General features: G+C 44.4%; 2 protein-coding genes; one reads left to right on the top strand and one right to left on the bottom strand.

Annotated features, from left to right (window-relative positions):
- Window positions 1-3,262: 3,262 nt before the first annotated feature.
- FFUJ_14238 (uncharacterized protein) lies at window positions 3,263-5,389 on the top strand (the record flags this gene model as incomplete). XM_023571114.1 has 3 exons in its annotated part: window positions 3,263-4,034; window positions 4,083-4,603; window positions 4,658-5,389. 3 exons carry the CDS (start codon window positions 3,263-3,265, stop codon window positions 5,387-5,389), a joined length of 2,025 nt encoding a protein of 674 aa, XP_023438177.1.
- Window positions 5,390-8,650: 3,261 nt separating this feature from the next.
- On the bottom strand, window positions 8,651-9,548 carry FFUJ_14239 (uncharacterized protein; the record flags this gene model as incomplete). XM_023571113.1 has 2 exons in its annotated part: window positions 8,651-8,833; window positions 8,904-9,548. The coding sequence occupies 2 exons, from the start codon at window positions 9,546-9,548 to the stop codon at window positions 8,651-8,653; spliced, it is 828 nt and encodes a 275-aa protein (XP_023438176.1).
- Window positions 9,549-14,297: the final 4,749 nt, after the last annotated feature.

The raw sequence follows: 14,297 nt of genomic DNA, 5'->3' as shown, positions 1-14,297 counted from the left end.
TCGACCAATCTTGACGCCCATGTTCTCCGGTGTCTCTGTCTTGTCCCTGTGGTCAGTATCTGTCCCGCTGAATCGTTGGTACGCCATCACATGGAGCCGCCGTCATCTCCTCGCCGCACCGACCTCCTTCTGATCCCATCTTATCTGCAGACCTCGGTACTGGGACCCCAAAATCCTGCTCGCATCCTTCCTCAGCCTGTTTATGAATAGGATAGAACTCAAAATGGAGCGTAATTCGAGGTGCAATATTGATCGCTTGCCGTGTTGTCGCAAGTTCCCAGCATGAGGGTCATGTGAATGCGTTGTTGGTCTGCATGCACATGATGCCGCTCCGTCATCTGTGGCCGAGCTGAGTTGAATATCAGGAGCAATTGTCAGAGCGGGCCATTGGATTGTATGTCCTTTGTCGTCTTTGAGTCGTCGTATATAGTGTCAATGGAAGGTCTGCTTGTTTGCTTCTGTCTCGGGGAGTGCACCGTGCGACTTGCAGTGTTGTTCTTGACCATAATGAGGATAAATGGCTCAGTTGTGTGCCCTAAGCACCATCCTTGTGACATAGCTAGCTATTGCCCGGAGTCGAAGATCAGAGGCGCGGTCTGTTCCGTGAAGCTCTTCGCGGTTGGCCAGTGAGGGGAGGCAAGGCGATGAGCCATCGACGAATGAATACAAGACCACAAATACTCTTCTGGGACAACCAGAATATTGCCAGCTTGTGGTGAGGTCCGGGGCTGTCGACAAGGCCATGTTGCGGTGAGAAACAATATGTCAACAGCGACTCGCCAGGTATACAGGTTCTTACCTCTAACGGAAGATTAAGGTACATGCGCTATTAATACATACTCAATGCCAGCTTTCATGCTAAGACGCCTTTTGGCGTTTGAGTAACCGAGCTTGCTTCAATTGTGTTATGTGGATGTTGAGGTCGCTCATGTCTGGGCCAAGACAACTATCTCGTTTCTGCAAAGCACAATCGAACTTGCTCAGCAGCTTCCCACATCCAACTATTACGAGCTCACCCTGAGTTCTCTCATCATGGCTCACCAGGAACAGCACGGTCAATACTCGTGTCGCCAGAACGAAGATGTAGATGAACCCATTATCTTCGTACCACAACCGAGCGACCAAGCTCACCTTAGATCCTGGGAGACAGCGACAGTTCGTACCTTGGCCACATTGCGACGAAATTTATAACCTTCTTCGGTTCCCTGTCTGCAATCTGCCATCTCGGGAAATTCGACGATCTGAACTCCGATCCGGCTAGATGCCCACTTCCTTTGTTGAAAGATAGCAGCCGTATAAAGACTTCCTTTCAAAGGGGCTACTCTGTGGCGGATTGGTGATAATCAAGTATGATTTACTACCCTTAGGGACGTGCTAGGCTCTCTCGGCTAGATCAAGCTCTCAGCCATAAGTCTCAGCGGCAAATAACACTTCTAGCTCACAACTCCTAAGGACGTGCAACAGCCCTTCTCCTTCTCGCCTCTCGTATATCCTACTCTATCGACGTCTCGATGTGATGATAGCTTCGCGGACATGCAAAGGCCTAGGGATACGGACCGAAACACTACCCATCACGCAGCAGAGCGACCAGTCTACTCTGGTCAGAAGGATTGGGCTATGGCACAGCATGCGGGCTGGTAACTGCCCAGGCGAGTATCTGCTTCTGGAAATGGGGAAGGGAGCGGAGCGACATCCTAAGGTAACATGCATTATGGCGGGCTTAGACAGCATTGGTTCTATACCGGCATCTCGATAGCGTTTACGTCAGATCTGAGCAACCGTAGTCACACTGACAGGACTTGCTGGTCGCCGATATGCGTGATTTAAGAGATCGACCGCAAAGCTGGCCGAGTGTCCCAAGCCGAGGGGCATAAGTGTGCTCTTGATCGTAGCCAACCGTTTGGTGGTTTCGCATTAATCCAAATCAGGGACTGGACCTGGTACTGGTGATGAAAGTTCCAAGGCTTTATATGAAGGAGACTGTACCCAAGTGTGTAGTCCACTAATGGGCGACGGTGATATCCTCATCTGGAGTCAAAAATGCTGGAGCTAATCATACCTCCACGAGATACACCGAGAACGCCCTTGACTATCGGTGGTATGGGAAATGCTGGCTTTACCCTACACTTTTTATATTACCTATCATTAGTTTTTCGTCGCAAAGTTTATATCTACAGTCGATTGCATGTCTCTTGTCTCTTCCCACTATGGTGATTCTGGCAATGTCGATAGGTCTCGTCGCAAGGAATTGCCCTAACGGTTGACCCATTGACTGATGAATTGGCGGCAATTAGTTTTCTCATCACTGACATTTTCGCCGGTGGTCTTTTTGATTGTAGCTCTTTTGAGGTATCAACTGAGGTTGAGGATCGAGAGTTGAGGAGGGAGCGCCTGGTGGGTAGCACAGAACTTGTCTCATATTACAATTAGATTAACAATCGATGCTGAAACTCTTTTGTCAGTAAGCCTGTTATTGTGCTTGTTTTTGAGCCTTACCCGTGAAGTCATCCCAGCAGGTGTAGGGTGGACACTGAGCATGCCTTGGGGGCAAGAAAATAGCAAACCTTACTGTAGGGTGCTAAAATAAACTTAGTAAAAATTATCCTAAACTTAGGCTATATTACTAAAGTCTTTATATTATTAAGGTGTTAAAGTAAACTTGGCAAAAATTATCTTAGACCTAGGCTATATTACCTAAGTCTTTATATTATTTAGGATTGAGGTCCTGTGTTTTCGTCCTGTGTTTTCTTTCCTCCCCTTGGCATGGCCTGTCGACTACACTGAAGATTGCCAGCAGGGGAGTTTTACAGGCCATATCTGGGCAAGTGACAGCAGAAGATTAAGCCATTAATTCTTATCTTTTTTCCCTGTCTGTTCGACTCTATGATCATGGAGCACAGAAGAATATACAATATAATTATATACCTATTTATTCATGCTCTTGATGTGCAGCTTGAACCGCCAACTTTTAGCTCGTTTTGGCTGAATGTCGCGACGTTTCCCTTATCGTTGCCCTGTGGCTCAAGTGGCTTGTGCTGTAGTGGCGCAAAGAAGCTGGTGGTTGTGGCGCAGGAAAAGTGACGTCAGGGTGTCAGCAAAACACTTGACCCGTACGTCATGCTTACCCAGATTGGCACTGGGCTGCATCTATGGGTAAAAACAAACATCGCAACTGGTCTTCGAGTTCGAGCTTATCATCATCATCCACGTCAACGCCTGCGCCAGCGCCAGCAGCAGGGTTCACTATGGATAATCCTGCAAAATGGCGTCCGGTGTGCAGGCCGAAGACGAAAAAGCCCATGTGAAAAGATACATCGCACGCGTCGTCGACTCCTCCCCCTCAGAAAACGTCACCGCGGCTGACATCGCGTCGCGCAACCTTCAACGACTCCCCTCACCCGACCGTCGCCAGGTCCTCGATGGCCTCGTGAAAGAGGCTCCGAAGCTCAAAGGGATTCAAAACGAAGTACGAGAACATCAAGCCCATCTTCACCGCGCAACGCGACGCGACGCGCAATTGACCTACCTCGACAAGGCTTGGGATGGTCGTCAGAACTGGGCGAATCCGACCTATATGCCACGCATCACGGAAAAGGTCTCAATTAGTACAACAGCGCCTCTTACAACAATTACCAAGCTGGCAGTTAAACATCAGATTGCGTTACCTGGTCTTTGGCAGCCCGGCGGCGAATTGCACGATGCGGCGTTCGCGTACGGTGAGCACATACTCACCAAGGATAAGGCTGCTGCGGCTTTGCGTGCCTTCAAGTTGCGGATCGAAAAATCAGGCGGTTCTGACCTGAACGCCCGTGGCAATGAGACCGAATTGTCAGCGCCGGAGTCGGAGTCAGAGGAGGAGGAGTCCGAGGAGGATCGTGCTGCCAAACGCCTGAAGCACAGCGCCATGGAACGCTCTCCTTCTGTGGAGATTGGCCGCCGCGCGCGCATACCAGCCTTTGACCATCGCGATGAATTGTTTTTGCCTGAACAAATGGTTCCTCAAGATGATAATGATTACTACGTGGCTCTTCCTGGTATGTACTATTTGCCGACCTCCTTCAGTCACTTCTAACAAGTTACAGATGACGCCTCCTCTCCCCACCCGCGCCTCTCAACCTCGTCAATCTCGCCAATCCGCTGCGATCAATCCTGTGCCTCGTCTATTGTTGATGATGATGTCGCTGCAGCTGCCCCGGCGGACAAGGGAGAACCCAGCCAAACGACTTCACAACGTGCCCAGCAACAACTCCGAGATCCCACTGCACAGCTGACAGACGACGTGCTGAACCTACTGCTGCAACACATCACTCGCACCAGCAAAACCCCAGGCGCAAAAGTCCTCGACCCTTTGTACATCCAAGTCAACAGCCAAGAGTCCCACCAACCTCCCGCCGGTTTCACCAGAGTCTGCGAGTCGAATAAGGTCATCTACATCCCCCTTCACCATCAAAACCAAGGTGGACATTGGAGCCTTGCCGTATTGCGCCCGGAGCAAGCTTGCATCGAGCACTATGACAGTCTCCATAGCCGACAACGCGAAAGTCGGATCCAGGGCTGTTTTGAGAGCATTCTTGACGTTCATTCTGTCCAGCTTTCTCGCATGGTAAGTTGGTACTCGTTGATCCCGTTCCTGCACGCTGACCAATCTTTTCGGTAGTCTTGTCCTCAACTAGAGGATTCTGTCAATTGCGGTGTGTTTGTCGTCTGCTTCCTCGGCTTTCTACTCAACAAGCTTCGCTTTCCGGCATCGCTGGACCCAGCACCTACGAGACAGAAGCTCCTAAACATGGTTGTCGATCCACAACATGAGCCAAGTACTTCTACTGGGAATGTGACTTTCCGGAAAGGACAACGTCAGCCAGCTGCTTCTACTGCGCAAAAGTTTATGGATCTCGGGGTTCAGGTTCTAGAAACAGGTTCCGGACCAAGCGATGTTCTCGGTGCCAGTGAACGTACTCCACCACAAACCGCCCGATCGATTCCCCAAGTCCGAGAACGCATTGCCCGGCTTGTGATTGACATCAACACCCTGTCAGCTCGTCTTGGCCCCCTCATCCAGAGGAACGCCATCTTCAATACGGTCCCAAGAGCCTTCGCAGCGATGGAAGAAGCATTGAACAAGGCGCCGCAATTCGGCACCCCTGGCTCTTTCTGGAAGTCTGAAGAGGAAGCTGGCCGTGCAAACAACCTACTTGCCGCATACCGTGCTGTAGAGACCTTGGCTGGCTGTGATCCACAAGGCGATGCTGATGAGATTGCAATTCTACAAGCACAGCTTGATACTGCGAGAGCGGAGCTGCGTGAGGCTCGACGGATCTTCAAGGAGTTGGCGAATGCTAGTCTGGCTGCTTCTTTGTCGTTGGTGCAGGAGTCGAGGAGGGGTGAGTAGAGACTTGAGATGAGGATGCCAAATAAACGTAGAAACGAGTCCCCTTAGCTTAGACTAGATTATATAACTCTTTCCACCACTTAGGTCCTAACTTACCCAATTCTGCCACTCTACACATGTCTGCCGATGATGATGAGAGAGCTGTTGGTTGTTCTGGTAATCGGCACAGTGAATTGTGGTGTTGAAAGATCCTTCTCCTGTTGGCCCTGTGATAATCTTCTCAATAATATCTCCTTGCTTGACATTTATCTAGCTTTTATTATAACAGGGACTACGAGTGAACACATGACAAACACTTCTATATTGATGAGAGCCCTCAGTATTAATGCACGTGTGTGTGATAGTTCACATCACTTGGCATGGCATTGTTGATGATAAATTTAGTGATGCTGATGAAAATAAACATCAACGCAATGACAGCGACCATAAAAAACTTTAGTCAACGAGCTGTAAGTACGATATGCAATTACGCCATGAAGTCGGTATTGGACCTTGTCTTGAGCTGATACTAAATGACTGGGGATAAGATAAGGATGATATTGTATGTCTCATGGACTCATTGGCCACCAGGTGTCTCGATGTGTTTTGCTGCCAAGTAGTGACACTCCTGGGATTCAATGACAGATATAAAGCAAGTAAGAACATAACATGATGCGAGTTTACACCCTGGGACGGTCTGTATATTTTACAGATGACCCTACAAGTATGAGCTGTCGTTATAGGATATAACCTCAAGATGCTGCAACCTTTCGGGCTCGCTATGATCATCGACATTGCAAGGCCATGGTTGAGGTGAGTGTATCTCACACGATATCAGAGCAACCTCGTCAGACTGCTGGCTTAATACGGTGACTTTTCTCGTGGGTCCAGAGAGTTTCGGAAGAGCCCTTTGAGCGTATGCAGACGGAGAGGGCACCAAAGCAGCAAGCAGTCCACGGAGCTCACTTTTGCCCAATACCTGTTTTTTAAGCGGACGAGATGCACTCTGAGTCCCCTCATCCTCGACATAATCTTTTGATACTGGCTTGGTATAGAGCTGTCCGCGATTGGACGACGGAACCAATAGGAAGCAGTACTCGGAGTTTAAAGATCTTGATGGACTTGGTGTGCTGTATCCCAACGGGAGGGAGTCAACTCTCAGCACAGTAATACAGCGATTCGACTGTCCAGGGCCTCGAAGCTGTCGGACCGAATCTATGGTTGGACTTACAAGACGCACTGGTTGATCCAAATCGGACAAAAGCTTCATGAGAAGAGGCTGATTGCTCGGCAGCTGGATAAGTGTTCTATGAAGAATCCTTGGGAATTGGACTGAGATTGAAGACAGCATTGAGATAGTCAGTCTAAGTAGCGGTCTGCTTATTTCAAAGGTTCGCAGTAGGGGACGGCTTTATGTACTGCGGCGATGAGAACAGAATGGATACAGCTTCACCTTTCGGATATGACGGGTAGATGGACCATGGCGGTGAAGACGTATGAGTTCCACTTCTCGGTTTCCAACATGAACACGAAGTAGTGCAGATTGACACCCAGCACCTCTGCATGCTTTTCTCTGAAGCGCCGCCATGTAACATGTTGATCCCCCTCTTGAAGGTGCCTTTTCTTGGCCGCCCAGATCATGTGAGTTCTTACCTCCAGCTTCCTGGACAACCTTACCGTTGCCTCCCCTATTTGTGCACTCCTCAACAAGTCCCTGACTAATGGATCCTGTTTCGCTTACTTCTGTGCGGTGGCGCGTTCTTCCAGGATATTACTGTCCGCCAACCGGAATCAATGTGCGAGTCCGAGGTTCTTCATAGCCTATATGATTGCTTTGAATACTGCCAGTACCATCTGTAGCCAAAGGATATTGAGATGGTCAACACTGTTGAGATATGAGTGTCCTTCAGATAAATCGGCATCAGTGAATCTTGCATGGCCTCGGGATGCCTCAATCGAGGTAATCGCAGTCTCTTACAGGTTTGGCGCACTGATTATGCCAATATCTGCATCCTATACGCAGGCTTAGCCAGGGGCTTTGATCGAGCAGAGGCCAACCTCGTCAAAACAAGCATTGACCTCTCTTGGTTTTATGGTGAACTAAGCTCACAAGCCCATCTTGGCCGACGCATGTTTTCCCACATAAACTCACATCAGCTGTAGATAAAGTGATGCCATACACTTCTCATCACTGTTCAGAAGAAATGAGAACTTTGACGTGGCACCCCGCCGTCTTCTCCGTGTTCAGTTAGTTGCCATATCTAAGTACCGGAGGATTGTCTGGTTCCCCTTCTCTAGATGGCGTAAAGTATACATTTCACATGGAGCTTCCCTACTGACGGCTGATGGAACCACGGCTATCGTTTGTATTCAAGGTTCCGTGGCAGGGGACTAATACTGATGTATTGTAGCTATTGACCTTCATGGTAGTAAGGCTAGCAGCGACAACTCAAACTCTGCTCGTCTAAGCGAAGCTCTTTATTATGCTCTTGAGTCACCCCTCTATGTTGAGGGTTGAAGGCATCTAACTGCAAGATATGTCACCAAGCAGTTGAAAGGTCCCCTCTGCACCTATGCGAGATGTAGATACAATTTCGAGGTGGCAGCTTTGAAATACCCCGGTAGAAGATAGGGCGCCTTAGCCACTAAAGATTAGGGTCTCTGGTAGCCACAACCCGATCTGGCTTGGTTGATGAATTGCAAGTCCACTGATGTTCCAAACCTTAATCACAATCAACCAGCTACTAAACTTGCACCAACTCATAGACGATTCGGGAAAGCTCTGCAGACTACCGAAAATACTTTTAGATAGAAAAAGGCGTTGTTAAAGCTGGCAGCCGCAAGCCCTGAAGTGGAGAGCTTTCTTCTTCTTGGGTTGGCTAGTGAGGCACCCAACGGAGTGCAAAGCTTGACAAGGTCTCTGTAACTACAGGATTTGATTGCTCGTTACGACGGAAATGGCATTCATGGAAGGAAGAGCAAATGAACACACCGGGACGTCTAATGCTAATAAGGGGGGCTCTTCTATTGACAATGTATGTATATATGCAATTCACCAGTCTCTGCTCACAAGGTGCGTCGGCGATTGCAACAGCCAGAGATACGACCTGATTCCGCAGAACATTGCTTCACCGGACTCTGATGACCAGAGTATGGATCAAAGAACATCCATTTCTGCTTTTCCATGCCCTCACCTCCCTTCCTTCTCATCCTTTGGCACTCCGATCAGATCTCCCCACGGCATAAGCTGTATAGACTCGTCTGTGTTTGCTGCAGAAAGGTCTATGGCGAGCTTCCTTCGGGCTGAGCCTTTGCAAAGTCGAGAATTCGGCTGAGTTCAGTGAACGGGATGTGGATCGGCGCGAGCGGGTAGTCGTCCGAATACTTCTCCTTAGCCATGTCCGTGAGTCGGAGCTTGACGAGTTTGTCGCCATTGACCATTCGACCATTGGAGTCCTGGAATGCCTGTAAAAGATAAATTAGCTCCTGGCCCCCAGTGTGATGGGAGACTTGCCGTGGGTTCCAGGTCACAGACTGCCTCGACCGTCTCTGATGCAAGATCCGATCTCGCTCGCCAGATGGAGACAAACGAATGACCCTCGTTGTACTTGAGGTTGAAGCAGACCACGGTAGTGACAGCACGCTTGGTCCCGACGATGTAGTCTTTGGCGACCTTCTCAAGGCTCTCTCCGGTTTGAGAATAGCCGACTTCGTAGATGAGACCTGGCTTGCTGGCGCGATCGTCCTTGAACTGTCCGTCCGGGTAGCACTCTCCACCTTTTTTAGCCTTGTCGTGCTCCCAAAGCTTCACCAGTCGGCTCTGGCGGTCCGTGATTCTAGGCGCGTTGGGTACCGCGCGCAGGATGTCGTCGATCAGCTTCCGGAGCACGAGTCCAAACTCGGTGGCAAAGTCGTCGTGGATCTTGGATGGCATTCTGATGGTTATGATACCAGCGTCAGCGTCGTAGTCATAACGACGGAAGAGGTCATTAAGCTGCGGGCGGATGCTCTCCAAGACACCCGGTTCGAGCTTGAGCGACACGAAGTAGGGCCCAGCGATGTCTGATTCAAGTCGCTGATAGCACTCGAGAATGTTGTCGGGGATGGAAGAGGTTAAAGCAGCAGCCCGGGGAGTGACCTCCACCTCTAGCGCAGCAGAGCCATCGCGTTCGTCGGCCATTGCTGCGGCGATGTTCTGTTGGTGAAGGTGTCTGGATGGGTAGCGTTGGTGGAGAAGGTCGTTTGCCTTGGGACTTGGTATTGTCGTTAGCAGAAGTCGTTTGATGCCGCAACGAAAGGCGAAAGATGGCTCGGTGGCGCAACTTAAACCCACCTTTGCTTTGAGATAATCGCATAGGTGAGCGCACGATGATATCTTACCTGTGGTGAGGCAGAAAATGCACTGCCGCTTGTGTTTCGGTCTGAGGATGAAGGCACCCGGGTCTACTGAAGGCTATGAATGAGTAGTACGTGAAGAAGAAAGAGAGAATGAAAGAGTTTTCTCTGACTTGCTTCCGTTCTGTTGCTGAAGAGAGAAAAGAAGAGAGAGGCGAGAGAGCTGCGTGCTAGAAGAAGGTCGAAGTGGAGGGGGGTTAGGTAGGCACGGAGTCGGTAAGATACTTTGAGCAGGTGCCTAGCACTGCTGAACTGCAAAAGGAGTTGAGTCGGTATTATGAACAGCCAGTGTGACACTGGTTCCATCAGTACTGCTGAACGGAGCAGCCAAGCTCAATAACATGAACATGTGTAAATTAGTATCAATGGGTGACCACATAAGAATACAATGTGAACATGAGCATATTAATATCGCCTCTTCAAACGACTGAACTTAGCCAGGTATTTGTGCTTAATGAACAAATCATTCGTCCAAGTCGCGAAGCCACAAAGTGTCACTATTCAAGCCCCATCTCCCTTATTTCCTCACGTCGCTAGAACTACTATTTGCCTGCATTACAGGCACTGATATCCCCACAAACAGACACTTACAATCTGATTTAAGTGCTCCTCTCCTCCTGTTATTATCTCCATATAAAACCCATCTCCTTTTCCTACTCAGTGTCCACTATCCTCAATGACGCGTCGAGGACCAACAACCGTCTTGTCTTTCAACTCCATGGAGCTGACCCTGCAGCGAAAGTAGAACTGCAATTCTCTTCGTATTAGTGAGCTCTCTGACCACGTTGGGTACCGTTGAGCTGATATTGTGTTCTCTAGTTGTCGATTGCCACTGACAAATGTTACCATCAGTATGCAGAACTTCCATCCTCTGACCACAGAAAAAGGTCTGTGAAGCAGCGAATCAAGAGCCCATAGTCCTGACAAATTCAGGTCTATGCTGCAAAGTCCACTTGCCATGCGAGCGCGCACCCAGCTTGAAGAACTCCACATTAGTCTGACAATCTCCCTAAGAGAACGCACAATCCTGCAGCGAAGGCGCTAATAAGCAGCCTTGAGTATGATAAAGCTGGTCTCGAGTTTAGTATCTACACTAGCGGCGGCCGAACGATTATTCTTCTCCATCTCAGCAATGCTTTAGTTGGAAACATGGAGCTTCTCCGTGGAATCCGACACAAGACCTGCAGCAACCATACATTCACGGTCTTCCGAACCACTGTCTTCTTGGGCTCATCTAGCAACAGCCTGTATATCAGACACTCAGGTACTGAAGCAAGTACATTAAGATGTCAGTCAATACCGCCTACCGCGTTTTCTCAGCGGTGCCGCTATTACGCTCGAGGCAGATTGGAAACAAGAGATGTTCCTGTCCCTCAGCGCACCTGCGGCACATGTTTGCAAGTTACAACCCGAACAACTATTTATCACCTTTATATTAGTTCAACGGACGACATGACCACACGAGTACCATTGCAGACCAGAGTGGGCCCAAGATCATGCTGACGAAGTTCTCTTGTCGTAACCTTGCGAGTGTATAGCTTTTAGCGTTAAAGCTAGACACTAAACTCTGCCTAACTTTCGCCTAATAGAAGTTCATGATACCCTGAGTTCAGGCATTGAACACGATCCACGCTCTGCTGTTGCTCCGGTCGAAAAGGCCTGTCAGAAAAAAGTCAAAGACGGCGTTGCCAGCAGCGAGAAGCGTAGGGACTTGGACGTCTGAACGGTCATTGGCTTGCCAGGACTATGGCCACAATGCGTGAGCACCGTCTTCGGCAATCTGGCGTGTAGCGCCATTCCCAGATGGTAATACTCAATGGCAATAGAGCCTTTGCCGTTTCCCGTCCATCGACCATTGAGACATCTTTCGGTAACGCTGACAAAATCAGCAGACAGAACTAAGTGGGTAAATATGAACGATTCCTCAATCACTCTTCCAGTTGGTGCAAAAGGTGAGGTTGTTTTTGGGGGCCCTATCATCGGCTGAGGCTAAATTGCATTAAAGACGGCAGAGAACTTGGCAGTCCCTCCCGGTTGCCTTGCAACATCCTCTTCGATCGAGAAGCTATATTGGTTTAGCAGCCTCCTGCTATAAGGCTTTTACACTACTATTTGAGTTCTTGAACGGTAAGATAGCCTGCTTAATGTCTGTAAGTAGTATATTAGGCGCAATAAGATTAACATCTATATATCCAGGCCTATCTAGACTTAAAGTACACTATTGCCTTATATTTTACTATAAATATAAATTAAACATTTTTAATTTTTAATTTAAATTACTGCTTTTTTATTAATATTACTTTATTTCTTTTTAAATATAAAGTTAAATAGTTTTATATTTTAATATATATATTTAATTAATAAATATTAATTTAGCTTCTTTTTAATTAATTTATATATATATATATTTATTATTAGCCTTATAGGCTATTAAGCTTTAAACTTTTTATATAAAGAATTAAATAATAAAACCTATATAATAAGCCTATACTTTAAATATTAAATATTTTTCTTTCTCTTACTATTAGCCTAATAAGGGTATTAAGCTATTAACTTTATATATAAAGGCCTAAATAATAAGACCCCTATAGTAAGCCTATATCTTTAAGGTTAAAATTATATAAGGTTTATTTGCCTTAATAATATAATTACTGCCTTAACTAAATAGAATTAATACTGCCCCTTAATAGCTATATTAGCCTTCTTTTTTTACCTTAACTAAAAGACTAAAATATCTTTAATTAAGCTATTTAATATATAAGGCTAAATTACTATAAAATAGATTCTCTAACCCTTTAGTTATAGCTATTAATATTAATTATAGCTATTAATATAATACTATAAAATAGCCTATAGCTATATAATTAGGCCTATTATATAATTAGCTATAACTTTAATATAGCTATTAAGCCTGCCTTATTAAGGGCTAATAAAGAAAAGCTAAAAGAAATTTATATAATAGTAATTACTATTAAAAAAAACTTTATATTAAGGTATTAATTTAACCTACTTAAAATAGCTATCTTTAATTATAATTTAATTAAGTTAATTTATTATATAGGCTATTTTAGCTTAATTAATTTAAATTAATTTAATAATAAGCTATTAAACTTAAAAGACTTAAAAAAAGACTTAAAAGAAGGTTATTTTCTTTTATTAAATTAAGTAGCCTTTTTTATTACTGTTATAGTGGATAGGTAATAGCTAGGTAGGCATAATAGTATTATATTAACTAAAGCTTAAGGAAGCAGGATTTCTATCTAAAGGGTTTTTATAATAGACTTAAGGGGGTCCTAAAATCATATAGTAAGAGGCCAGTTAGCCTTATTATTAAGGCATTATTATAATTATTTTCCCTTTCTTAGGCAGCTATCCTTAGCTAGATATAATTATAATAAAGTTATAAAGTTATTAATATCTCTCTATTCTATAGCTATCTCTTATTAGCTTTTTATAATAAAGTTAAATATTATAGCAGTAAAAGGTTATATCTATAGCATTCTCTCTATATAAACTATTAAACTGTTCCCTATAGCCTTACTGAAATGCCCTTAAAAATATATATATATTAGGCCTATAAATTATAAGCTATATTTTTAATTTATTAGGCTTCTATAGGCTTCTATTTCTGCCTTGCCTATAGGTATTTAATTCTCTCTTTAATTTAAGCTTCTCTTTTTCTTCTTTTTTTCTTTATTTTATATAACCTTATTAACTTATATACCTCTTATCCTTACTTTTTATTTATAGCCTATACCTCTTTTATTTTAGTCTTTAATTAACCTTTTATTCTTTAACTTTACCTTAACTTCCCTATATTTATTACTATAATATTTAATAGTAAGTATACTTATTTCCTATCTCTTATAGCCTTTAGTTTTAAGCTATAGGTCCTCTATTATCCTTTTAGCTTTACTATATTTAAGAATATATATATTTATTATATTTATAAATACTATAATTAATTAGTAGCTACTCTTATAAACCTTAAGGTTATATAAGATCTATATTATTTCTATAATATTAAGTATATTTTTATTAACCTTAATACCTTATATTATAAGAAGTGCAATAAATGTAAGTATAGCTATTACTTATATATTTCTCCTTTATTACCTCTTATTACTAATTTAACTAACTTCCTTATAGTCCTATAGCTATAATTAAAAAAGACTAAATAGATATTTATTATACCTTTAACTTTATCTATAAGGCTATCCTTTTTATAAATAAAAAAAACTATTTTAAACTCTATTATAATATCTATATAAAACTTACCTATACCTTTTATTAATTATTAAAAGCCTTTCTATACTTAAAGATTATCTATATTATTAACTTTTACTTTATTAATATTAAAAAGCTGCCTATAAGTTCTTTTTTTTATTTCTTTTATTATATTAATTAATAAAGTTATAATATAGGAAGCTACTCTTTTATATATTTAAGCTATTATAACTTATTACTATATTTACGCTAAAATATATCTATCTCCCTAAAATAATATTAATAAAAAGATTTAGGCTATATTTAA

The sequence above is a fragment of the Fusarium fujikuroi genome, chromosome FFUJ_chr12, assembly GCF_900079805.1.
Source record: "Fusarium fujikuroi IMI 58289 draft genome, chromosome FFUJ_chr12".
NCBI classification, from domain to species: Eukaryota; Fungi; Ascomycota; class Sordariomycetes; order Hypocreales; family Nectriaceae; genus Fusarium; species Fusarium fujikuroi.
Note: the sequence above shows the minus strand (reverse complement) of the source record. Positions and strands in the feature narration are given on the sequence as shown.